Genomic DNA, 27,014 nt, shown 5'->3' with positions numbered 1-27,014 from the left:
GGAGATACGAAACTATTGTGTGTCTACGTGGATGATGTTTCGTGTTGCTAATCTCACTTCAGGTAAAACTTGTTGCATGTTTAGTTGTTCTCTGAATAATAAGTGGGGGAAAAAGAATGCCAAAGTTCATAGGAGCTTCGTATTTATTCTCATTAAAAAGCAAAAATACAGTGGCATGTATTAAACTAAAAGCACATATGCGTTAAATTTTAATTACATTGAATTAAAAACATGAACTCTACCGATTGAATTCCAACATGAAAACTGTACCTTATAACATTGGCAAAACATTCTACATTATAACATTAATTGACAATATAAGCACACAATATGAACCCGTTTTTAAAGTGACCGTCTCTCCGCCATCTTAAGATGAAAGCACTAACAGTAGGTCGTAAAGTAAATATAACCCCTCACAGAGTGAAACCCTCAACATGCCATCAAACCAACACACTTCTTCTCTATGTTTACAAATTATTTGCCATTTGTCTTACAAGAAGCTAAAATGACGATGTATTGCTGACGACTGCAGACTCCACACATCAAGCACCAACAGCCAGGGAGCTCACGGAGACTCTTAGCAAGGACTTACAGAATACACTGGACTTAACTACATCTAAAAGCATTGTGTTTGGCTCAAACCTTTTCCTCTTAGACCTAAACCTCAACTGGGGTTGTTGCGTGAAGGGTGTGTATCCATTGAACAAGTTGAAGTGATCATGGTCAAGTCATATTGACTAAGTTGTTGTGAAGATGAGGAGAAGTTATCATGGTCAAGTCATATTGACTAAGTTGTTGTGAAGATGGGGAGAAGTGATCATGGTCAAGTCATATTGACTAAGTTGTTGTGAAGATGGGGAGAAGTTATCATGGTCAAGTCATATTGACTAAGTTGTTGTGAAGATGGGGAGAAGTTATCATGGTCAAGTCATATTGACTAAGTTGTTGTGAAGATGGGGAGAAGTTATCATGGTCAAGTCATATTGACTAAGTTGTTGTGAAGATGGAGAAAATATGTTCTGTGTTTCTGACACAAAGATCAACTGTACTAGTTGTCCAGACTCTGTTCTTGTCCCATCTTGATGGCTGTCTGCTCATATGATCAGGTGCAGAAAAGACCCAGTAAACCTTTCCCTTAACAAAGCAGCACACCCTTTAACTACACGCATATATAACTAACATCAACAACATGGACGATAGTCTTGTATGGTTGAGAGTTGAGGAGAAATGGACTACTTCTTGTCTTAAGAAATATTTGTGTGTTGAAAACACCACTTGAATAATGTATTTGTATTACACTTCAGAACAGAAAGTATTCTGATCCCTTGATTTATTCCACATTTTGTTACGTTACGGCCTTATTCTAAAATTGATTAAATTGTTTATCATCATCAATCTACACACAATACCCCATAATGACAAAGAAAAACCTGATAAAAAACAAAACAATTGTTGCAAATTTATACAAATAAAGTAAAAAACTGACATATTTACATAAGTATTCAGACCCTTTAATCAGTACTTTGTTGAAGCACCTTTGGCAGCGATTACAGCCTTGAGTTTTCTTGGGTATGACGCCAACTTGTATTTGGAGAGTTTCCCCCATTCTTCTCTGCAGATCCTCTCAAGCTCTGTCAGGTTGGCTGGGGAGCGTCGCTGCACAGCTATTTTCAGGTCTCTCCAGAGATGTTAGATCGGGTTCAAGTCCGGTCTCCGGCTGGGCCACTCAAGGACATTCAGAGACTTGTCCCGAAGCCACTTCTGCGTCGTCTTGGCTGTGTGCTTAGGGTCATTGTCCTGTTGGAAGGTGAACCATCGCCCCAGTCTGAGGTCCGGAGCAGATTTTTAATCAAGGATCTCTCTGTACCTTGCTCCGTTCATGTTTCCCTCGATCCTGACTAGTCTCCCAGTCCCTGCTGCTGAAAAACATCCCCACAGCATGATGCTTGTTTCTCATGGTCTAAGAGTCCTTTAGGTGCCTTTTGGCAAACTCTAAGCGGGCTGTCATGTGCCTTTTACTGAGGAGTGGCTTCCGTCTGGCCACTCTACCATAAAGGCCTGATTGGTGGAGTGGTGCAGAGATGGTTGTCCTTCTAGAAGGTTCTCCCAACCCTACAGAGGAACTGTGGAGCTCTGTCAGAGTGACCATCGTGTTCTTGGTCACCACCCTGACCAAGGTCCTTCTCCCCCCGGGGTCTGAATACTTTCCAAATACACTGTAGATACCCCAGCAGACACACCACTGAGTTTCTTCACGGTACCAAAACCGTGAAGAATGGGGATCCAAAATCGTGTAGCTAAATGGGGATCCTACTAAACTAAACTCACAGCAGACCACACATCTGTAATGTCGCTCTCTCTCCAGTGTGTGTTCGCTGATGCATCTTCAACTGTGAGTGTGTGTTCAGTCAGGTAATCCGCTCAAGCAAAACTCTTCCCTCATTGATCACAGCCCTCTCCCCTGTGTGTTAGCATGTGTCTAGTCAGTTGTGTAATGCCTGACGGAAAACTGTTTCCACATATAGCACAGAGGTATGGTTTCTCTCCTAAGATATCAAAAAGCCTTATATTGGTATAACTCTTTCCACACAGAGCATTGGAAAGGCTTCTCTCCAGTGTGTGTTAGCTTGTGTAAAGTCAGTGGGCGGATTGGATCAGGCTAAGCCGCGCGGCCCCCCGTCTATGGCCCGTGACGTAAAACGGGCGAAAGCGTTGATGGAGGAGCGCCCTTCTGAAATGTAACAGTAATCTGCATCGCTCGGTCATGTTGTCAACAAGCCAGCACGGGGCATCGTCCCTGAAACATACATATCTTCTCCATAAGACATCAAATGAGTTTTCATTGAGAAGGCAGATAAGATGATTTTATCAAAAGCAATCACTTCTTGCTTTTGAAAAAAAAAAAGAATCACAGTCATTACTCCCACGAGCTTAAATCTATGTCACTTTTATTTTGAGCCGACTTTGCCGTGGGCTTTCCTGGTTCCAAAACGAACGCAATCCACCTTTCACCAGATGCAAACACTTCGCACCGGTGCAACCCAGGCGAGATGATCGAATCCCCTCATTGATCAAAGCTTCTATAAGATTTCTCTCCCGTGTGTGTTCTCTTGTGCCTTGTCAGTTGTACCGTTTGACGGAAACTCTTTCCACATACAGCACAGACATATGGTTTCTCTCCTGTGTGAATTCTCTGGTGTATAGTCAGTGTTCCTAAGGTAGTGAAACTCTTCCCACATTGATCACAGACATATGGTTTCTCTCCTGTATGTGTTCGTTTGTGTTCAGTCAGGGAACCAGCTTCAGCAAAACTCTTCTCACATTGATCACAATTAAATGGTTTCTCTCCTGTGTGTGTTCGCTTGTGTATAGTCAGTTGTCCGGACTGACGGAAACTCTTTTCACATACAGCACAGACATAAGGTTTCTCTCCTGAGTGAATTCTCTGGTGTATAGTCAGTGCTCCTAAGGTAGTGAAACCCTTCCCACATTGATCACAGACATAAGATTTCCTTCCTGTGTGTGTTCGCTTGTGTTCAGTCCTGGAATCAGCTCGAGCAAAACTCTTCCCACATTGATCACAGCGATAAGATTTCTCTCCAGTGTGTATTACCTTGTGTTTAGTCAATTGCCCTGGCTGACGAAAACTCTTCCCACATTGATCACAGCCATATGGTTTCTCTCCTGTGTGTATTCTCTGGTGTCTCTTTAGGTCTCCTAAATGTGGGAAACTTTTCTCACATACATCACAGCTATAAGGTCGCTGGATCTCTTTCAACCCTGAAGTCTTCCCAGATGATAAGACCCTCCCACTGAGCGAGCGACCGTTAGGGTTGTCCCCTGTGAAACAAAGACATGAAGTTAAGGTTCCTCACATGTACCAAAGTATTTCACAATGAACTAGTGTTGAAGTATCTTCCCCATCCAACACAGATGAGCTGCTATACAACACTGAATAGTTACGTTCAGGAAATATGGCTCAATTAATAAATATTTACCAATCAATGAACTGTTACAGAAGCAGATTGTAGTCTAATACACACCATTGTTCCTACTTGATGACATCGAATCTGAATCTCCCTCTCCATCATTGTCCTCCACGTTCCATTCTTCATCGCAGTCTGTAGCATCATCATCATCATCCGACTGGCTGGGACTCATGGGTGCCACAATAGATTCTTCCTGTATCTTTCTGATGTCATCTTTCAGTCGGAGTAACCAAGACATTCCCTGCTCCTCCGATTTCACAGAATCTGCATTTTCCCACATTTCCTCCATGATTTTACGTCGCAAGGAGCGATGGTTCTTTCCTTTAACTTGGGAGCCATCTATTCCACAGCGTTCACACAGGTATCGTAAATGATCCTCCGTTAGAGGGTGTAAACTCTGTTCAATTTCTTCCAGCAATGCTTCCTTCTCTCCACTCATGTTGTCCTGCTGGTGGGAACAATGACAATGCAGTCAATGGCAAGACAGCAGGAAGTCCATACACTTTAGATGACCTGTAGTAGAAGAAGACAGCAGGAAGCCCATACACTTTAGATGACCTGTAGAAGAAGAAGACAGCAGGAAGTCCATACACTTTAGATGACCTGTAGAAGAAGAAGACAGCAGGAAGTCCATACACTTTAGATGACCTGTAGAAGAAGAAGACAGCAGGAAGTCAATACACTTTAGATGACCTGTAGTAGAAGAAGACAGCAGGAAGCCCATACACTTTAGATGACCTGTAGAAGAAGAAGACAGCAGGAAGTCCATACACTTTAGATGACCTGTAGAAGAAGAAGACAGCAGGAAGTCAATACACTTTAGATGACCTGTAGAAGAAGAAGACAGCAGGAAGTCCATACACTTTAGATGACCTGTAGAAGAAGAAGACAGCAGGAAGTCCATACACTTTAGATGACCTGTAGAAGAAGAAGACAGCAGGAAGTCCATACACTTTAGATGACCTGTAGAAGAAGAAGACAGCAGGAAGTCCATACACTTTAGATGACCTGTAGAAGAAGAAGACAGCTGGAAGTCCATACACTTTAGATGACCTGTAGTAGAAGAAGATAGCAGGAAGTCCATACACTTTAGATGACCTGTAGAAGACAGCAGGAAGTCCATACACTTTAGATGACCTGGTGTAGAAGAAGACAGCAGGAAGTCCATACACTTTAGATGACCTGGTGTAGAAGAAGACAGCAGGAAGTCCATACACTTTAGTTGATAAATGGCTACTACAGGTTGTCATCTATCAACAGGTATGGAAGTATTCCAAGTTCGTTGTGGTCAGTCTTTTTAGAAGAGGACAAACGGCGGATGTTTCCGCGGCTATTGTCCCATTTTCATTGATTTCGATGTGAGTGATTAATATGCGCGCTATTTATTACAGTAGAACAAACTAATCAATTTCAGTCTGGAGTGACCCGCTTGGTAAATGTTGGTGCGTGAGCAGTTTTTAAAAGGTAGTATTTTAGCAAAATACAAGTCATCTGAACAAGTGTGGTGTGTGTGTGTGTGTGTGTGTGTGTGTGTGTGTGTGTGTGTGTGGAGAGAGAGGACCACCATAATCCCGCGAGTCACAACTTCTGGAGCAGAGTACACGAGTTAATGCCTCCACACGGCACACGCCAGCTGTCTTCTGGAGCTCCACATTGATCTGGTACTGGTACTCCCTGTATATAGCTCCACATTGATCTGGTACTCCCTGTATATAGCTCCACATTGATCTGGTACTCCCTGTATATAGCTCCGCATTGATCTGGTACTGGTACTTCCTGTATATAGCTCCACATTGATCTGGTACTGGTACTCCCTGTATATAGCTCCACATTGATCTGGTTTTCCCTGTATATAGCTCCACATTGATCTGGTACTGGTTCTCCCTGTATATAGCTGCTCATTGATCTGGTACTGATTCTCCCTGTATATAGCCTCCACATTGACTCTGTACTGGTACCCCCTGTATATAGCTCCACATTGATCTGGTACTGGTACTCCCTGTATATAGCTCCACATTGATCTAGTACTGGTACTCCCTGTATATAGCTCCACATTGATCTGGTACTGGTTCTCCCTGTATACAGTGCAATTCGTGTGTATTTTATTACTCATGTTACTATTTTATTTTTAAAGTAAAGACTACACCAGTTGTAATTGTCACGTGACAAATAGAATGTGTTTTGATTGTTCAATTCATACCTACATTGCTCTACTCTTACAGAAATCCTTTAAAGGCCCAGTGCAGAATAAAAATGTTCCTGTGTTTTATCTCATATCATACAACAGTTGATGAAATTAACACTGTAAAACGTGTGAAAAAAATGTGATCAGTGTTATTCCTTGATAGTTGCAAATTGAAAAATAATCTGGCATTAAAATGTACCAGAGGCCAACAAAATACGATTTGTTTTCACAAAACAAGCTCTAATTTACCCCCCAAAATGATATTGATGATATTTAGTGAAATCGTGCAAATGAGTTTGTCTTGCTTGACATTAGCGTCTTGGGGCTATCAGTCTCCTGATCTAAAGAAGGGAACTCAGACCTCGACTAATGACGTCATTTCAACATGGCCGCAACCAAATCAATTACAAAACTCTATTTTTGCAGCTATTCAGAACGTAGTTTAAAGGCGGCGACATGAAAATTAAAACTGTATGGTTGATTTGAGCTAATCATCTTTTTAAACAGGTCATTATCAGACTAGCTAACATTCACCGACAAAGTTGGGCGGGAACTTTCGGGGGTAATAGTCGGTCCCAGCCCCATTAGCCAGTATCAGGTGGTCGCCAGGTGTGGCTAATTGATGAGGGCGGTATATTCTGAGCTAAACTGAACAAGACACACCTCCAACAACACATAACAGCTCACATAATTCTGCCCAAAAACAATGACATTTTCTGTCACCCAAGTGGTATATGGGCTATTTAAGTGAGCGCTGAAGTCACCCCATGATAAGCAGTGCCCATTTTTGTTACACACTACCGGTCAAAAGTTTAAAAACACCTACTCATGCAAGGGTTTTCTTTATTTTGACTATTGATTTGTTTAACACTTTTTTGGTTACTACATGATTCCATATGTGTTATTTCATAGTTTTGATGACTTCACCATTATTCTACAATGTAGAAAATAGTACAAAAACCCTGGAATGAGTAGGTGTCCAAACGTTTGACTGATACTGTATGTAGATCGATTTTCTTATTTTCTTTAAAACAACAATACAAAATGGCCACACACATCAGAGGGTCAGAGGGTGTTCTGGTCAGAGGGTGTTCTGGTCAGTGGGTGTTCTGGTCAGTGGGTGTTCTGGTCAGTGGGTGTTCTGGTCAGTGGGTGTTCTGGTCAGTGGGTGTTCTGGTCAGAGGGTGTTCTGGTCAGAGGGTGTTCTGGTCAGAGGGTGTTCTGGTCAGAGGGTGTTCTGGTCAGAGGGTGTTCTGGTCAGTGGGTGTTCTGGTCAGAGGGTGTTCTGGTCAGTGGGTGTTCTGGTCAGTGGGTGTTCTGGTCAGAGGGTGTTCTGGTCAGAGGGTGTTCTGGTCAGTGGGTGTTCTGGTCAGAGGGTGTTCTGGTCAGAGGGTGTTCTGGTCAGAGGGTGTTCTGGTCAGTGGGTGTTCTGGTCAGAGGGTGTTCTGGTCAGAGGGTGTTCTGGTCAGAGGGTGTTCTGGTCAGTGGGTGTTCTGGTCAGTGGGTGTTCTGGTCAGAGGGTGTTCTGGTCAGAGGGTGTTCTGGTCAGAGGGTGTTCTGGTCAGTGGGTGTTCTGGTCAGTGGGTGTTCTGGTCAGTGGGTGCTCGTGCCCCCACTCGCCCAGAGACATTGGCAAGGTCCCGCCCAGGCCCAAAGGGATTTTTCAAGGGCGGGACTTGGTACGCCCAGGCGGGCATGGATGTGAGCGCACCCATAACTACCAGGACCAGCAGACACACTGGTCACAGCATGAATCTACCAGGACCAGCAGACACACCTCTCACAGCATGAATCTACCAGGATTAGCAGTCACACCGCTCACAGCATGAATCTACCAGGACCAGCAGACACACCGGTCACAGCATGAATCTACCAGGACCAGTAGACACACCGGTCACAGCATGAATCTACCAGGACCAGTAGACACACCGCTCACAGCATGAATCTACCAGGACCAGCAGACACACCGGTCACAGCATGAATCTACCAGGACCAGCAGACACACCGGTCACAGCATGAATCTACCAGGACCAGCAGTCACCACTCACAGCATGAATCTACCAGGACCAGGAGACACCACTCACAGCATGAATCTACCAGGACCAGAAGACACCACGCACAGCATGAATCTACCAGGACCAGCAGACACAGCGCTCACAACATGAAACAAAAACAGAAAACATAAATAGCTAAATGTAAAACATACAATAATCCCATTCCTACCCTCACCCCTAATTGGAGGACCTCAATAATCCTACCCTCACACCCGATTGGAGGACCTCAATAATCCCACCTCCAACCCTGATTGGAGGACCTCCATAATCCCATCCTTACCCTCACCCCTGATTGGAGGACCTCAATAATCCCACCCTCACACCCGATTGGAGGACCTCAAACACTTATACTGTACACTTGCGTATATAATTTTTCCAACACTCATTAATTCCACCATTCAGACAGCATCAGATCAACCCATCTTTCCCAGTAAATCATCATTCTACCATTTCCTCTCGCAATACATCCTTCCATTCTCCCATGGTGTCTCACTAGGGACTTCAACTCCGCCATCTGCAATATTTCTGACCAAACGTCCCCGAAAATAAACATTTAACCCAAGAGCACAATGATATTTCCTGTTGACTGACGGTGGTCCTTCAAGTCTCCCAGCAACACAGTGTGCAGGTCCAACCACACCCTGATATTATTCCTGAACCTGACTCCAGAAACTACACACCTACTGGACAGTAGGGCTGGGCGATATATCACATTAAATTTTATTTATTCTAATGTATGTTTTTGCATAAGATTACAAATGCCTGTATTGCAGAATCAAGTTTATGTCCTCTTGTTCTCATCCTGTCTTTTTGGTCCTTCTCTGCTGTGTGCACTTTCCCCATTTACATCAGATATCTGTATATAATGACAAAATGCTCACCTCTCCTCCCTAACAACAGGAGTTGTTGTCCCAAAGTGAAGGCAGGCGACAAGCTTAGGTTCAAAATAAGAACATAGAAACACATTGGGCTTATTTTGGTCGAGAGTGAAACCTCTCTCTTGGCTTCTTTCTCCCAAGTCCCTACCACTCACAACAACAAAGATGAGAGATCACTTCTTCGTCGCTGACAAAGCAGTTTCAACTCGCTGTTTGGTCCAAGAGGAGAAGTTGACCTCTCTAACCCTGTTTATGTTACAACTCCTCACATTTCAAGCAGATCAGACACTACTAAAACAGATGCAAAAATGCTCATTTTGTCGCGAGCGCTTTACAGTACCACGTACCGCTAGCAGCATTGTAGTCAAATAAAGACTTATACTCGCTGTTTAGTCTGTGTTTTATGAATGTGCAATAAGAATAAAACAATTATATAAGGAATTGGCAAATCGTTCTCATTCTGAGAAATAAGGTATGCCACTTGTGGACAGGCTAGCATGCTGTTCAAACAGCTGGAGACTGACTGAAAGGCTGTGTTCATAACAATTCAACTGTTCTGCCTTGTTAGCTAGCAAATAGATTCAAAACCTGAAATATAAATATGAGCTGGCTACTCACTAGCACGTGGGCTTTGTGCTGGAGAGATTGTTTACGAGACCAGTGTTAATGATCTATAATGCCTGCTACATTATTAGTGAATGTGCATTATGCATGGTTCAGGCTAAAGTTGTAACAAAAAGGGTATTTGTATAGACAGACCTGAAAGCCAGATCAGTGATAGCAACAAACAAAAAAATATATATATATATATATATTTTTTGATTAAATGATTAGTGGGTCTTGTGGTTGTCGAAGGCATATATTTACATTTACATTTAAGTCATTTAGCAGACGCTCTTATCCAGAGCGACTTACAATATATTCAGTCTTGGTATTATTTCACAAGCTCAGGATTGATTAGATTATTGCTGACCGTTTTTAAATGGAGTGTATTTTACCTTGAACATTGTACAACAAAGCTTATTTGGAGAATAACATTTCAAAAGATCAAGATATATCGTAAATCGCCAATAAATTTGAACATAAATGGAGATATGAGTATTGAGCCATATCACCCAGCCCTAAAGGACAGTACCAAAGAGACACGCCATTGAGCCATATCACCCAGCCCTAAAGGACAGTACCAAAGAGACACGCTATTGAGCCATATCACCCAGCCCTAAAGGACAGGACCAAAGAGACACGCTATTGAGCCATATCACCCAGCCCTAAAGGACAGTACCAAAGAGACACGCTATTGAGCCATATCACCCAGCCCTAAAGGACAATACCAAGGAGACATGCTATTGAGCCATATCACCCAGCCCTAAAGGACAGTACCAAAGAGACACGCTATTGAGCCATATCACCCAGCCCTAAAGGACAGTACCAAAGAGACACGCTATTGAGCCATATCACCCAGCCCTAAAGGACAGTACCAAAGGAGACATGCTATTGACCCATATTACCCAGCCCTAAAGGACAATACCAAGGAGACATGCTATTGAGCCATATCACCCAGCCCTAAAGGACAGTACCAAAGGAGACATGCTATTGAGCCATATCACCCAGCCCTAAAGGACAGTACCAAAGAGACAAGCTATTGAGCCATATCACCCAGCCCTAAAGGACAGTACCAAAGAGACATGCTATTGATCCATATCACCCAGCCCTAAAGGACAGTACCAAAGAGACACGCTATTGAACCATATCACCCAGACCTAAAGGACAATACCAAAGAGACATGCTATTGAGCCATATCACCCAGCCCTAAAGGACAGGACCAAAGAGACATGCTATTGAGGCATATCACCCAGCCCTAAAGGACAGTACCAAAGAAACATGCTATTGAGCCATATCACCCAGCCCTAAAGGACAGTACCAAAGGAGACATGCTATTGAGCCATATCACCCAGCCCTAAAGGACAGTACCAAAGAGACATGCTATTGAGCCATATCACCCAGCCCTAAAGGACAGTACCAAAGAGACATGCTATTGAGCCATATAACCCAGCCCTAAAGGACAGTACCAAAGAGACACGCTATTGAGCCATATCACCCAGCCCTAAAGGACAGTACCAAAGAGACATGCTATTGAGCCATATCACCCAGCCCTAAAGGACAGTACCAAAGAGACATGCTATTGAGCCATATCACCCAGACCTAAAGGACAGTACCAAAGAGACATGCTATTGAGCCATATCACCCAGCCCTAAAGGACAGTACCAAAGAGACATGCTATTGAGCCATATCACCCAGACCTAAAGGACAGTACCAAAGAGACATGCTATTGAGCCATATCACCCAGCCCTAAAGGACAGTACCAAAGAGACATGCTATTGAGCCATATAACCCAGCCCTAAAGGACAGTACCAAAGAGACACGCTATTGAGCCATATCACCCAGCCCTAAAGGACAGTACCAAAGAGACATGCTATTGAGCCATATCACCCAGCCCTAAAGGACAGTACCAAAGAGACATGCTATTGAGCCATATCACCCAGACCTAAAGGACAGTACCAAAGAGACATGCTATTGAACCATATCACCCAGACCTAAAGGACAACACCAAAGAGACAGCTATTGATTCTGTGTCCGCATGGCAGACTCTGCACCGGTCTGTCTGTTCAAAACCCCATATATACACGGAGAATTATTTCTGGAGAGAATTTTACATCATAACTTAAATTTAAAAGAACGAATTGATGCATCTATTGTTGTTTTGTATAATAGCTCAAACCCGTTGCCATGGTATTGGGACATCGAAGATCTGTTTTATGCGGCTTAGTTGTGAAACTGACACATTTTAAGATTTATAATGAGTCATTTATGGTGTCATTTTACTGGTGGCAGACAAACTAACTAATTCTTTTCGCAAAATATTTAGCTGGTCCGTGCTTCTCCAGGGTGCTGTTAGAGAGATGCACCGCTATGGCGCTCCATCAACGTTCCGTCAAAAAATAATCTACATAATCAATGACAATGTCGTGAAAGACACTTTTTACATCATGCATGCACGCTTCTCCGATCAAATAGCCTAAACAAAATTGAGGCAATAAAAAAAACTATTCAGTGTGAATTACATTTGAACAAATACTACATCCTAAAAATCAGGCTACCCACACCTGCTGTCCAGGAGTTTCGCCCTGCGGGCTAAGTCATGATAATCAGTGATTACAAGTTTATATTCCTTAATGGTTTTTGACGAACTGATCATAGCAAAAAAAATACAATAGTTGAGCATTTCCTGCTGTGTAAATAGATTGACTCATTGCAAATAGGCTCACTGATAAAAATTGGGTAGCTGATATTCAGAGCTTAAACAGCCAAAATGATTAGTCACAGGAATCAGGACTAATAACACAATGGAAATGTATGTTTTACAAACGGTACCACGCAGACACTGACTACACTATTCTAGTTTTGCGGAGGGCGGCTTTTTTGTTGCTGTCTCGTCTAGGGCGGCAGAACGGCCAGGACCGGGCCTACACTGCCGTGTTTGTTCACGAACCACTAAACTGGAATTATTGACGATATCGTCATATCTAGACTGTCATCATTCGTCGTTCTTAAGTGCATAAAAATATTAATCCACCTACAGCTGTTGTTGAACAGAAGCTAGCTATTTAACTCACCAAATTCCTTGTAGAAAAGCCAGCTAGCTAGCAAGCTAACGTAGTTAGCAAGTCCCTGTCCTCCTTTTTTCCCACGTGGAAAATGAGGTAGCTAGCTAGCTTTATCTCGTCAGTTTGGGCTAATGATCCTTTATGACTTTCAAACAAAGTTGTCCTGTGACTGTTGCATTTTGGAGATTGAAAATAGGATATATTTATAGTAGGCTACAAGCACGAACGTTTCAGCTACTCTCTTGCAAGGTAGCAACTTCCGCTTTGACTGGCATTGTTGTTGTTGTTCTTCTTCTACGGTATTATGGCGGTCCACAAACAAGTGTTAGGTGCATGCCGCCACCTACTGTACGAGTGGTAAACGATAGAAGAAGGAAAAAACTCAATTGTTGGAAAATAAACATTAAAAACCTATCCTACTCCGTCTGTCACAGTCCGATTCAAGTCACATCCTGACAACGGCTCAGTGGCCTGTGAGGACAGAACATTCTGTGATAGGATTTCTTGCAAGGCCTCGGCTGTAAACTCCAGAGTCACAAAAGAGCGTTCTGTATGCACTAACAATGACTAAAATGTTCTCTGATTTCTTCTTCGTTATGTGCTGTTGTAACAGGGTTAGAAGCAGGGCCAATCACAACACACCTTATTGTCATCAGAGTTGAACTAACCAATAAGAATGCTTGAACATTAAATACACATTTCTTTAGAGGCAAGTGGAAACATAACCAACCCTGTTACACTGTGTAGTTTATGACGAGGCACTAAATGCTACAAAGACCAACTTTTTAACGTGCAATACATCAGGATCCCCTGGTTGCCGAGAAACATTCACTGGTGCAGGCTCTATTACCATGGCGTCTTCAACGCCACTCGCCCCTTCCACTCTTCTCACCGCCTCCAGATAGGAGACACACTGGACATCCCTCACTCTTGCCACCTCTGACTCCTTCCCCCTAACTGGACAATCCGGGAAATGAAGGTGCATGTTCGCCACTTACAGTTGTAGCATTACCTCAGCTGGCATTCGATATTCTTACAGTTGTAGCATTACCTCAGCTGGCATACGATATTCTTCCCGTTTGCATACACTTGACACGTGACCAAATCTTTTTGCATTTATGACACTAGAGGGGTTTGTGCACAAAAGCTCTTACAGGATATTTCACAAATCCTAACTTTACATGAGAAGGGAGAGACTTTTCATCGAAGAACAGTAGTATGGATGAAGTCAATTTCCTTACTCCATCCACCATACCCATCAGTTGACGTGCACCAATCACTTCACCTACTTCCTCGGCTGGGTAGCCTAGTGGTTAGAGCTTTGGACTAGTAACCGAAAGGTTGCAAGATCGAATCCCCGAGCTGACAAGGTAAAAATCTGTCCTTCTGCCCCTGAACAAGGCAGTTAACCCACTGTTCCTAGGCCATCATTGAAAATAAGAATTTGTTCTTAACTGACTTGCCTTGTTAAATAAAGGTTACATTAAAAAAATATAATCTGCATGTGCCACCCTAGAGATAACCTCCTTGACAGGCGCCCTGCTTTGGAAATCCGTGCACAAAACATTACATTCAAATGTCTTTTTGAGGCGCAAAGCACGCTTCTTCTGCCCCAGCGGACACACCCAAAGAATCTGAATAAGCCCAGGAGTACATTCCCCCGTTGACCTAGTAACGCTCTCTTCCAGATCTATCAAAAAGGCTCTGATCTTACATTTAGCCTCACCTCTACCCAGTGGAGCCCAAAGCTCTATTTCATCACGTTTTAGCGCCCTTTTTTTGGGCTATTTTAATTTGGACACTATTGCATTTGAAGAGATTTAATTTGGCAAAGTGTCAAATAAACAATTTAGCTGGTTCATAAAAGCCAACTCACTGACCTAAAACAGAATAAGCCTGTTACCTTTTTAGGAAACATCTCAACCAAGAGAACTTAACAAGAACTGTGCTATTAACATAAGTAATGTACATGATTAAATGTCATGGGCATTAATGATAAGAATAAATAAAAAGGGGGGACTGGGTGGTGTCAGAGCCATATTACTGTACTGTTGAGTTGGTCCAGTGTAGTTCTGTCTGAACGTTCTGAGAGCTCCTCCTTCTCCCAGTGTAGTTCTGTCTGAACGTTCTGAGAGCTCCTCCTTCTCCCAGTGTAGTTCTGTCTGAACGTTCTGAGAGCTCCTCCTTCTCCCAGTGTAGTTCTGTCTGAACGTTCTGAGAGCTCCTCCTTCTCCCAGTGTAGTTCTGTCTGAACGTTCTGAGAGCTCCTCCTTCTCCCAGTGTAGTTCTGTCTGAACGTTCTGAGAGCTCCTCCTTCTCCCAGTGTAGTTCTGTCTGAACGTTCTGAGAGCTCCTCCTTCTCCCAGTGTAGTTCTGTCTGAACGTTCTGAGAGCTCCTCCTTCTCCCAGTGTAGTTCTGTCTGAACGTTCTGAGAGCTCCTCCTTCTCCCAGTGTAGTTCTGTCTGAACGTTCAGAGAGCTCCTCATTCTCCCAGTGTAGTTCTGTCTGAACGTTCTGAGAGCTCCTCCTTCTCCCAGTGTAGTTCTGTCTGAACGTTCTGAGAGCTCCTCCTTCTCCCAGTGTAGTTCTGTCTGAACGTTCTGAGAGCTCCTCCTTCTCCCCAGTGTAGTTCTGTCTGAACGTTCTGAGAGCTCCTCCTTCTCCCCAGTGTAGTTCTGTCTGAACGTTCTGAGAGCTCCTCCTTCTCCCAGTGTAGTTCTGTCTGAACGTTCTGAGAGCTCCTCCTTCTCCCAGTGTAGTTCTGTCTGAACGTTCTGAGAGCTCCTCCTTCTCCCAGTGTAGTTCTGTCTGAATGTTCTGAGAGCTCCTCCTTCTCCCAGTGTAGTTCTGTCTGAACGTTCTGAGAGCTCCTCCTTCTCCCAGTGTAGTTCTGTCTGAACGTTCTGAGAGCTCCTCCTTCTCCCCAGTGTAGTTCTGTCTGAATGTTCTGAGAGCTCCTCCTTCTCCCAGTGTAGTTCTGTCTGAACGTTCTGAGAGCTCCTCCTTCTCCCCAGTGTAGTTCTGTCTGAACGTTCTGAGAGCTCCTCCTTCTCCCCAGTGTAGTTCTGTCTGAACGTTCTGAGAGCTCCTCCTTCTCCCAGTGTAGTTCTGTCTGAACGTTCTGAGAGCTCCTCCTTCTCCCAGTGTAGTTCTGTCTGAACGTTCTGAGAGCTCCTCCTTCTCCCAGTGTAGTTCTGTCTGAACGTTCTGAGAGCTCCTCCTTCTCCCAGTGTAGTTCTGTCTGAACGTTCTGAGAGCTCCTCCTTCTCCCAGTGTAGTTCTGTCTGAACGTTCTGAGAGCTCCTCCTTCTCCCAGTGTAGTTCTGTCTGAATGTTCTGAGAGCTCCTCCTTCTCCCAGTGTAGTTCTGTCTGAACGTTCTGAGAGCTCCTCCTTCTCCCAGTGTAGTTCTGTCTGAACGTTCTGAGAGCTCCTCCTTCTCCCATAGCTGAATAAAGGCACTAACATGGTAGCCGTTCTAAAACATGGCCGAACTCTCTCTCTGTGTATATGCCTCAGGGTGGTGGTAGTTGATGGTGTCATCTCTAACAGGTATCTAGTCTTCACGTAGAATGAGGTGGTTCTTTTACAACAACGGTGTGATTCACATAGGGAAATGTACAAGTATAAAATGCATTAATAAATATTAGGTGTGGTACCAAGATTTAAGGAGAGACTGAGGAGTCAAAACAATAAAAGGTCACGCACACTCCATGTAACTCAATGATTTTAATGAACCAATGTTTCTGTACAGTGTCTTAAGTCATCTTAAAGCAGATAAAAGTACATGAGGCTATTTTATTCCATTTCTGACCACACCTCAATAAAAATAAAAAACATTTTCTATTGGGGGAGAAAAAAAAAGGTTAGTATTTAATCTATTAAAACTGAATTCAGAATCTGTAGAGCTGGATTCAGGCAGAGATGAGGGAAAAGAGGTCAATGGAACGCAGGACGCCGTGACGCCGTCATTGGCTCACATTCAACACATCTGATCTAACCAAGTGGATATATTCGTCAACTCCGTCATATGATTTATGTAATGTAACAGGCCCACAAAGTGGTTACTGAAGTCCGGTTTCGATATATTTGTCTGTTTCCTCTGCATAACATTTTTGAAGTTGTCCCTTTTCCTGTTTATAAGATGTAACTGCTAAAATGCTAACTCCTGTTCTCATGAGCTTGTAGCATACACAAATCGTTGATGGCAGTCAAAGTCCTTTTGTTACTATAATGCAGTTGATTTGGTGATGATGACATGAACATGTGTTGGGGGGTTGACATCCATACAAGCATTATACTCTGATTTTAACCTCAACATATAGTGAGGGGACCATGAGGAGATTCGGGATCTCACCCCCATGGCATCTTTCTCCCACCTGTGTCCATGGCATTTCTATTGTTTTGGTCGAGTTCCATTGACCTCTTTACCGCATATATATAAAACAGATAGGTGTCATAATGGCCTAGAGGAGTCCAGCAGCGGAACTTTTCTGAGTTTATGGAGGGTTCTGGAACTGATCCTGGGGAGGGAGATGGATCTGGAACTTTGTGCTGTTCAGAGTTTATTGAGGGTTCTGTTACTTTGGGCTGTTCAGATTTATTTGAGGGTTCTGGAACTGCTGCTGGGGAGGCAGATCTGTACACACTTCACCTGCTGCGTGTGATTTCTGGTGCACTTTCAATGTTCCTGTTCTAGCAAAGCTCTTTCCACACTCTCCACAGATGTATGGCTTCTCTCCTGTGTGTGTTCGCATGTGATCCTTCAGGTGTTGTGAATGAGCAAATTTCTTCTCACACTGATCGCAGATATGAGGTTTCTCTCCAGTGTGTATTCGCATGTGTGCTTTGAGTTGTTGTGAATGAGCGAATCTCTTCTCACACTGATCACAGACAAACGGCTTCTCTCCAGTGTGTGTTCTCATGTGTGATTTCAGGTGTTGTGGTTGAGTGAATTTCCTCTCACACTGATCACAGCTAAATGGCTTCTCTCCTGTGTGCGTTCGCAGGTGTTCTTTCAGGTGTTGCGAATGACCAAATTTCTTCCCACATTGATCACAGCCGTAAGGTTTCTCTCCAGTGTGCATTCTCTGGTGAACTTTCAACCTTCCTGATTCACGGAAGCTCTTCCCACACTGGTCACAACAGTACGGTTTCTCTCCTGTATGAGTCAGCTTATGTTTAATCAGGGTTCCTGACAGAGCGAAACTTTTCCCACATAGATCACAGCTATAAGGCTTCTCTCCTGTGTGTGTCCGCCGATGGTTAGCCAGGGTATGTGATTCAAAGAAACTCTTCCCACAATCCGCACAGCTATAAGGCTTCTCTCCTGCATGTAGTTTTCGCTTGTGCTTTGCCAAGGATCCCGGATTGACAAAGCTCTGCCCACACTGATCACAGACATACGGTTTCTCTCCTGTGTGCGAACGACGGTGGCTGGCCAGTAGTCCTAACTGAGAAAAGCTCTTCCCACACTTCTCACAGCTGTAGGGTTTCTCTCCAGTGTGTGTTCGCTGGTGTCGGTTCAGATTGAAGGCTACGTTAAAAGTCTTCCCACATACATCACAGCTATGAGGTTTCTCTCCAGTGTGTGTTCTCAGATGAGTTGCCAGGCTTCCTGACTGAGTGAATGTCTTCCCACACTGATTACAGCTGTAAGGATTCTCTCCAGTGTGTGTTCGCCGAGTCACTTCCAACTGTCGAGGTTTCCCAGCTTCATGGCAGTCTGCAGCGTCCCCATCACCATCAGACTGGCTGGGACTCGAGGACACGCTGCTCGATGCACTGGAGCTCATGGTTACATGTCTAGCATCCTCCTGTATACCTCGGATGTCCTCTTTCAGTTGGAGTAACCAAGACTTTGAATCCTCATTTTCCCAGATTTCCTCCATGATTTGACGCCGCAGCGTGCGTTCACTGTTTTCTTTACCTTTGAACGTATCCTTGGAGCCTATTCCACAACGAACGCACAGGTAACATAAGTTGTCCTTGGTTAGAGTGTATAAACTCTGTTCCAGTCCATCCAACAGCTTGTCCCTCTTTCGACTCATGTTGTGCTGTTCATGTGGCAACAACGGCAATGAAGTCAAAAAGACAGCAGGAAATCCATACACTTTAGATGACCTGTAGTAGAAGACAGCAGGAAGTCCATACACTTTAGATGACCTGTAATAGAAGACACCAGGAAGTAAATTAACTGTAGAAGACAGCAGGAAGTCCATACACTTTAGATGACCTGTAGTAGAAGACAGCAGGAAGTCCATACACTTTAGATGACCTGTAGTAGAAGAAGACAGCAGGAAGTCCATACACTTTAGATGACCTGTAATAGAAGACAACAGGAAGTAAATTAACTGTAGAAGACAGCAGGAAGTCCATACACTTTAGATGACCTGTAGTAGAAGACAGCAGGAAGTCCATACACTTTAGATGACCTGTAGTAGAAGAAAGCAGGAAGTAAATTAACTGTAGAAGACAGCAGAAAGCCCATACACTTTAGATGACCTGCAGTAGAAGACAGCAGGAAGTAAATTAACTGTAGAAGACAGCAGGATGTCCATACACTTTAGATGACCTGTAGTAGAAGAAGACAGCAGGAAGTAAATTAACTGTAGAAGACAGCAGGAAGTAAATTAACTGTAGAAGACAGTAGGAAGTAAATTAACTGTAGAAGACAGCAGGAAGTCCATACACTTTTGATGACCTGTAGAAGAAGACAGCAGGAAGTCCATACACTTTAGATGACCTGTAGTAGAAGACAGCAGGAAGTAAATTAACTGTAGAAGACAGCAGGAAGTAAATTAACTGTAGAAGACAGCAGGAAGTCCATACACTTTAGATGACCTGTAGAAGAAGACAGCAGGAAGTCCATACACTTTTGATGACCTGTAGTAGAAGAAATATAGTGTCAAAATATATACATCCAATACTTTGATGCTTACTGATCACACGTTACCGATTGAATATTTCCACAGCATTTCAACTTTTGATGTGAAACCAACATGCTGTTGTAATATCAATGAATGCTTTTTATGTAGATTGTATGTTTATATAACATTAATATTTAGAGGCTATTAATCTCAACACTTTACACTCTAGCCCGTAAACGTGTTGAAAATGGCAGATTAGGTCACTGATAAGGGAATTGGAACGCAGTGGCTGTACAGTAACACTCTATACATGATGTCAGAGCTCAGCGCTGTATGAGGTTCAACTGATAGACGCTATAAAACGTGAGCACCACACACACAACAAGATCTTACCCCTTTAAAAAAGGTTAAATTGATGCACACCTTTATAGGGTTTGTGTTCCCACACGGCCATATCGCCTTGTTACAACATGTGTTTACAGAAAACATATGGAACACAGCGTGGACTACATGCATCTCCGAACACCTGTGTGTAAACGGGAAGACGGAAGCCACAAACGTAACCGGTTAAAACAGTAAGTGTGTATTTCGCATTTGTGAAATTATTTTGATGTGATATGAAAGTGGAGAGATTTATGTTTCTAGAACCGTTCGGCAATTGAGCATCGATTCACATGTATATGTAGTATTAGGCTCTTTTTGGCTCCCAGAGCCAATTCACCCTTTAAAAACAGAATATGTTTCTTGGACTATTGAGTAACGTTAGACTCCTTTAGTCCAATATTGAGCTACACCTACCCCAAATTGACCATGAATATTCTAATTTTGTTACTGAATGTATCCAGTATTTTAGGGTGTTTTAGGGAGTATTTTAGGGTGTTATAAAGAGAGGACCATAGATGTTATTTATATAATACCATCTACTGTATTCTGTGTAGCCATGTTCTAATATCTAAAAAGTTGTGTCTGGAGGGAACCATTTTAAGGGAACGCATCTCATTTCGTGACGTAATTCATCAAATCGTCTCTAGAACATTATTATCATACGTGTATAATAAAACATTAAAAACGTTAACTTTACTTGATTAAGACACAAATAAACCTTCCACTATTCAATAAAGACGCGTCCAGCAAAGTCACATAAGTTTACCACACATATTCATTGAGTTGGCGCTGCCTATTTAACTTACAGCTAGCTGGTTAGCTAACGATAGCATGCTAACTCACCAGACGTAGAAGGCCAAGTCCAAAGTTTCCACGGGATGACCGTTACTTTCGTTGAGATTGGATTGTCGTTGCTCTGAGGTCAGTTTATCGATGTACTTTATAGATCGAGAGTATATAAAGTATGCCCAGCACAGAATATTTGGTGAAGAATCGCCAAAGTAGGCCGGAAGCGAAGTGACTTCCGCTTTCCTATGGCCACTTCTTCGATGATGTAATGGCGGTCGCAAACCAACGTTAAAGGTGCATGCCGCCACCTACTGTGCTGGAGTGTGTGGTCAATCACGGTTTACAACATTTCAAAATCTTCCTACCTAACTCAGTATTTCTGAGAAAATAAAAAAGAGCCTACTAACTTCTAATAGACCCTCCCCCATCCCCCAAATCCCTTCCAACCTCATCCAACCTCAATGACCCTATATTTCAATCTGTCCCTCTCTTAAACACACTTACAATAATATAACAACACATACTCAATCGTTTCATCAACCGTACACTCGAGACACAAACCATTCACATGCTGCCAACCAGATGTAATGACGAGTTCAATGTACAATGTCCAAAGCGCAATCGAGCAAACACCACCTCTTCCTTTGCATCTTGGTCCACAACCTTTCTTTGGAGGGCATATGAATGCCGGCCCTTGGGCTCAGAGTCCCATCTCTTCTGTCACACATCTATCAAAATGGCTCTGATCTTACATTTGGCCTCACCTCTACCCAGTGGAACATTAATATCAATTATATCTAATTTCAAAACTCTTTTGGCTAACTGGTCTACATTTTCATTTCCTTCCACACCCAAATGTGTTGGGACCCAGCAGAATCTCACTAATACACCCATTCTCTCAATTCTCCATAATAACATTAATACCACCAATAGTGGGTCACTCCTATTAGATTTACCAAATTCTAAACTATTCAATACAGACAGAGAATCTGAGCATAGTATAATTCATTTTTTTACGCCGTATATCCAAAAGGCATCTCACCTGCCTCCACTAGTAAGGCACATACAGATGTTGATTGTCTGGTAAAATCAACTGATCATGACCTGGGGCTGTATATCCACAGCCTGTTAAGGCCTGAACACGTCTCAAATCGACATCCAAAGAAGAGTCAACAGTATCTCTTTTCTTATACACATTAACATAAGCATTTAAAATCTCACACCTGTGTTGCTAATAAAATAAAATAAAATTGTATTAATATAATATACATGGTTAGCAGATGTTATTGCGAGTGTAGCAAAATGCTTGTGCTTCTAGTTCTTACAGTGCAGCAATATCTAACAAGTAATATCTAACAATTCCACAACAAATACCTAATACAAACAAATCTAAGTAAGGAATAAAAATATATAAATATATGGATGAGCAATGTCTGAGCGGCATAGGCAAGATGCAATAGATAGTATAGAATACAGTATATACAACCGGGTAGTTGTCCTTGATGATCATTTTGACCTTCCTGTGACATTGGGTGCTGTAGGTGTCCTGGAGGGCAGGTAGTTTGCTCACGGGGATGCGTTGTGCAGTCCGCACCACCCTCTGGAGAGCCCTGCGGTTGTGGGCGGTGCAGTTACCGTACCAGGCGGTGATACAGCCCAACAGGGTGCTCTCAATTGTGCATCTGTAAATGTTTGTGAGGGTTTTAGGTGACAAGACACATTTCTTCAGCCTCCTGAGGTTGAAGAGGCGCTGTTGCTCCTTCTTCACCACACTGTCTGTGTGGGTGAACCATTTCAGTTTGTCAGTGATATTTACACAGAGGAACTTAAAACTTTCCACCTTCTCCACTGCTGTCCCATTGATTTAGATTGGGCTCATTTATGTGGATAGGGGGTTGCCCCCTCTGCCTTTTCCTGAAGTCCACGTCATCATTTGTTTTGTTGACGTTGAGTGAGAGGTTATTTTCCTGACACCACACTCCGAGAGCCCTCACCTCCTCCCTGTAGGCTGTCTCGTCGTTGTTGGTAATCAAGCCTACCACTGTAGTGTTGTCTGCAAACTTGATGATTGAGTTGGAGGGGTGCATGACCACGCAGTCATGGGTGAACAGGGAGTACAGGAGGGGGCTGAGCACCCACCCTTGTGGGGCCCCAGTGTTGAGGATCAGCGAAGTGGAGATGTTGTTTCCTACCTTCACCACCTGGGGGCGGCCCACCAGGAAGTCCAGGACCCAATTGTACAGGGCGGGGTTGAGACCCAGGTCCTCAAGCTTAATGATGAGGGTACTATGGTGTTGAATGCTCAGCTATAGTCAATGAACAGCATTCTTACATAGGTATTCCTCTTGTCCTGATGGGATAGGGCAGTGTGCAGTGTGATGCCGATTGCATCGTCTGTTGACCTATAGGGGCGGTAAGCAAATTGAAGTGGGTCTAGGGTGACAGGTAAGGTGGAGGTGATATGATCCTTGACTAGTCTCTCAAAGCACTTCATGATGACAGAAGTGAGTGCTGCGGGGCGATAGTCATTTAGTTCAGTTACCTTTGCATTCTTGGGTACAGGAACAATGGTGGCCATCTTGAAGCATGTGGAGACAGCTGACTGGGATAGGGAGAAATTGAATATGTCCGTAAACATACCAGCCAGCTGGTCTGCGCATGCTCTGAGGACACGGCTAGGGATTCTGTCTGGGCCGGCAGCCTTGCGAGGGTTAACACGTTTAAATGTCTTACTCACGTTTGCCACGGAGAAGGAGAGCCCACAGTCCTTGGTAGCGGGTCACATCGGTGGCACTGTATTATCCTCGAAGCGGGCAAAGAAGGTGTTTAGTTTGTCTGGAAGCAAGATGTCGGTGTCCGCGACGTGGCCGCGACGTGGCTAGCAGCTTCATTAAATAGTACCCGAAAAACACCAGTCTCAACGTCAACAGTGAAGAGGCGACTCCGGGATGCTGTCCTTCTAGGCAGAGTTCCTCTGTCCAGTGTCTGTGATATTTTGCCCATCTTAATATTACATTTTTATTGGCCAGTCTGAGATATGGCTTTTTCTTTGCAACTCTGCCTAGAAGGCCAGCCAAAAACAAGGACATTTCTAAGTGACCCCAAACCTTTTGAACGGTAGTGTACATCAACCAGTCTCGCTAAAGACAAACTGTCCAAACAGACTTTAAGCAATGATCACCAAACTTCTCCCAGTCTGCTTTATGAAATCACCATCTTCTGAATGGTAACACTATCTGGAATATTGACATCAAAGTCAACATCACAAAATCAGGAAATGATTGCTTCCAACGGCATAATCATCCATTACATTACATTCACACATAGATGGCAATAGAGATCAAATTGTATCGGTCACATACACGTGTTTAGCAGATGTTATTGTGGGTGTAGCGAAATGCTTGTTAGTTAGAAGCCAGTTGTGAGGTCCAGGCAGGATGTAACCCCTGTAACAACATCCACTCTTGCACCACATCCATCGTTATGACACACTAATGCGCTTGTATCCATCATATCTTCCACCATAGTACCATTTAATCAAATCAAATCCAATTGTATTTGTCGCCAGCGACGATTACAACAGGTGTAGACCTTTACAGTGAAATGCTTACTTAAAAGCTCTTAACCAACAATACAGTTTTAAGAAAAACTACGTGTTAAGTAAAAAAAATAAGAAATAAAAGTAACAAATAATTAAAGAGCATTAGCATCTGTATGTGTGCTTTGCCATAAACTACTAGGTGCATTAGAGTCACCACACCATATCTCCCTAGAGACCAATCCTCCTGATATTTCATCAAACATCGCTACAGATCGTTGACGACATGGGTTGTAAAAAAAAAAAAATTGTAACTTAATATTACAACCTGCACTGTAGATTTTCACACATTGATATTCAGATGGGACAGTTATATTACGATATACAAGACCTTCCCTTAGGAACGTAGCAGACCCACCACCCTGTCCAGTTGATATATCAGATGGGACAGTTATATTACGATATACAAGACCTTCCCTTAGGAACGTAGCAGACCCACCACCCTGTCCAGTTGATATATCAGATGGGACAGTTATATTACGATATACAAGACCTTCCCTTAGGAACGTAGCAGACCCACCACCCTGTCCAGTTGATATATCAGATGGGACAGTTATATTACGATATACAAGACCTTCCCTTAGGAACGTAGCAGACCCACCACCCTGTCCAGTTGATATATCAGATGGGACAGTTATATTACGATATACAAGACCTTCCCTTAGGAACGTAGCAGACCCACCACCCTGTCCAGTTGATATATCAGATGGGACAGTTATATTACGATATACAAGACCTTCCCTTAGGAACGTAGCAGACCCACCACCCTGTCCAGTTGATATATCAGATGGGACAGTTATATTACGATATACAAGACCTTCCCTTAGGAACGTAGCAGACCCACCACCCTGTCCAGTTGATATATCAGATGGGACAGTTATATTACGATATACAAGACCTTCCCTTAGGAACGTAGCAGACCCACCACCCTGTCCAGTTGATATATCAGATGGGACAGTTATATTACGATATACAAGACCTTCCCTTAGGAACGTAGCAGACCCACCACCCTGTCCAGTTGATATATCAGATGGGACAGTTATATTACGATATACAAGACCTTCCCTTAGGAACGTAGCAGACCCACCACCCTGTCCAGTTGATATATCAGATGGGACAGTTATATTACGATATACAAGACCTTCCCTTAGGAACGTAGCAGACCCACCACCCTGTCCAGTTGATATATCAGATGGGACAGTTATATGTCGATATACAATACCTTCCCTTAGGAACATAGCAGACCCACCACCCTGTCCAGTTGATATATCAGATGGGACAGTTATATGTCGATATACAATACCTTCCCTTAGGAACGTAGCAGACCCACCACCCTGTCCAGTTGATATATCAGATGGGACAGTTATATGTCGATATACAATACCTTCCCTTAGGAACATAGCAGACCCACCACCCTGTCCAGTTGATATATCAGATGGGACAGTTATATGTCGATATACAATACCTTCCCTTAGGAACATAGCAGACCCACCACCCTGTCCAGTTGATATATCAGATGGGACAGTTATATGTCGATATACAATACCTTCCCTTAGGAACATAGCAGACCCACCACCCTGTCCAGTTGATATATCAGATGGGACAGTTATATGTCGATATACAAGATCTTCCCTTAGGAACGTAGCAGACCCACCACCCTGTCCAGTTGATATATCAGATGGGACAGTTATATGTCGATATACAAGACCTTCCCTTAGGAACGTAGCAGACCCACCACCCTGTCCAGTTGATATATCAGATCTGATTGAACAATAACCAGGAACAATACAATCAAGCCATGTTTCTTGAACACATTTCACATCAGGTTTGATCTCTAAATCTATTACACATTTCTTAAACTCCTGAACAGTTAGCAACAAGGCTTCTGGCATTCCACTGAAGGATAACAAAAACCATAACTCTACTTATCGTCATACTGAGACATTCCATCATTAGTATTATTAGGAGTCAACACATCAACAATCCCGGCGACAGTAACATTCCATCATTAGTATTATTAGGAGTCAACACATCAACAATCCCGGCGACAGTAACATTCCATCATTAGTATTATTAGGAGTCAACACATCAACAATCCCGGCGACAGCAACATTCCATCATTAGTATTATTAGGAGTCAACATATCAACAATCCCGGCGACAGTAACATTCCATCATTAGTATTATTAGGAGTCAACATATCAACAATCCCGGCGACAGTAACATTCCATCATTAGTATTATTAGGAGTCAACATATCAACAATCACTCACGGCGACAGTAACATTCCATCATTAGTATTATTAGGAGTCAACATATCAACAATCACGGCGACAGTAACATCTGTTACTTCTAAAAACTCTGTTGCTGCTTCCACAATGAACTTGGCAGTTCTTCTTTCCACAAACGCAGTCAGGTTGATGACCTTTGACCTAGGCTTCATTAAAAAGGTTATCAAGTCAATCTGATTAACTATTAAGGTGAACCTTTTTTTTTTTAAACGACACATTTGTGTGAGAAGAAGATTTCTGAACAGGTCTGGTATCAGTGTCTGGAGCCAACATTAACAACATGTCCTGCAGTAGCTCTACTTATACCAGGACTG

At 43.2% G+C, this 27,014-nt stretch overlaps 1 protein-coding gene and 1 pseudogene across 1 annotated transcript; both read right to left on the bottom strand.

Annotated features, from left to right (window-relative positions):
* Positions 1-125: 125 nt before the first annotated feature.
* On the bottom strand, positions 126-13,046 carry LOC139547643 (zinc finger protein 723-like; annotated as a pseudogene).
* Positions 13,047-16,485: 3,439 nt separating this feature from the next.
* Positions 16,486-21,075, bottom strand: LOC139546912 (zinc finger protein ZFP2-like). The gene is made up of 2 exons (XM_071355858.1): positions 20,868-21,075; positions 16,486-18,936 (listed from the first exon to the last, which is right to left on the bottom strand). Exon 2 carries the CDS (start codon positions 18,819-18,821, stop codon positions 17,352-17,354), a length of 1,470 nt encoding a protein of 489 aa, XP_071211959.1. The 5' UTR covers positions 18,822-18,936; positions 20,868-21,075; the 3' UTR covers positions 16,486-17,351.
* Between the last annotated feature and the right edge of the window lie 5,939 nt (positions 21,076-27,014).

The sequence above is a fragment of the Salvelinus alpinus genome, chromosome 2 (genome assembly GCF_045679555.1).
Source record: "Salvelinus alpinus chromosome 2, SLU_Salpinus.1, whole genome shotgun sequence".
Lineage (NCBI taxonomy): Eukaryota > Metazoa > Chordata > Actinopteri > Salmoniformes > Salmonidae > Salvelinus > Salvelinus alpinus.
Note: the sequence above shows the minus strand (reverse complement) of the source record. Positions and strands in the feature narration are given on the sequence as shown.

Excerpts from the sequence above, each read along its gene's own strand:
- LOC139546912 (XM_071355858.1), bottom strand. The coding sequence starts at position 18,821 with ATGAGTCGAAAGAGGGACAAGCTGTTGGATGGACTGGAACAGAGTTTA.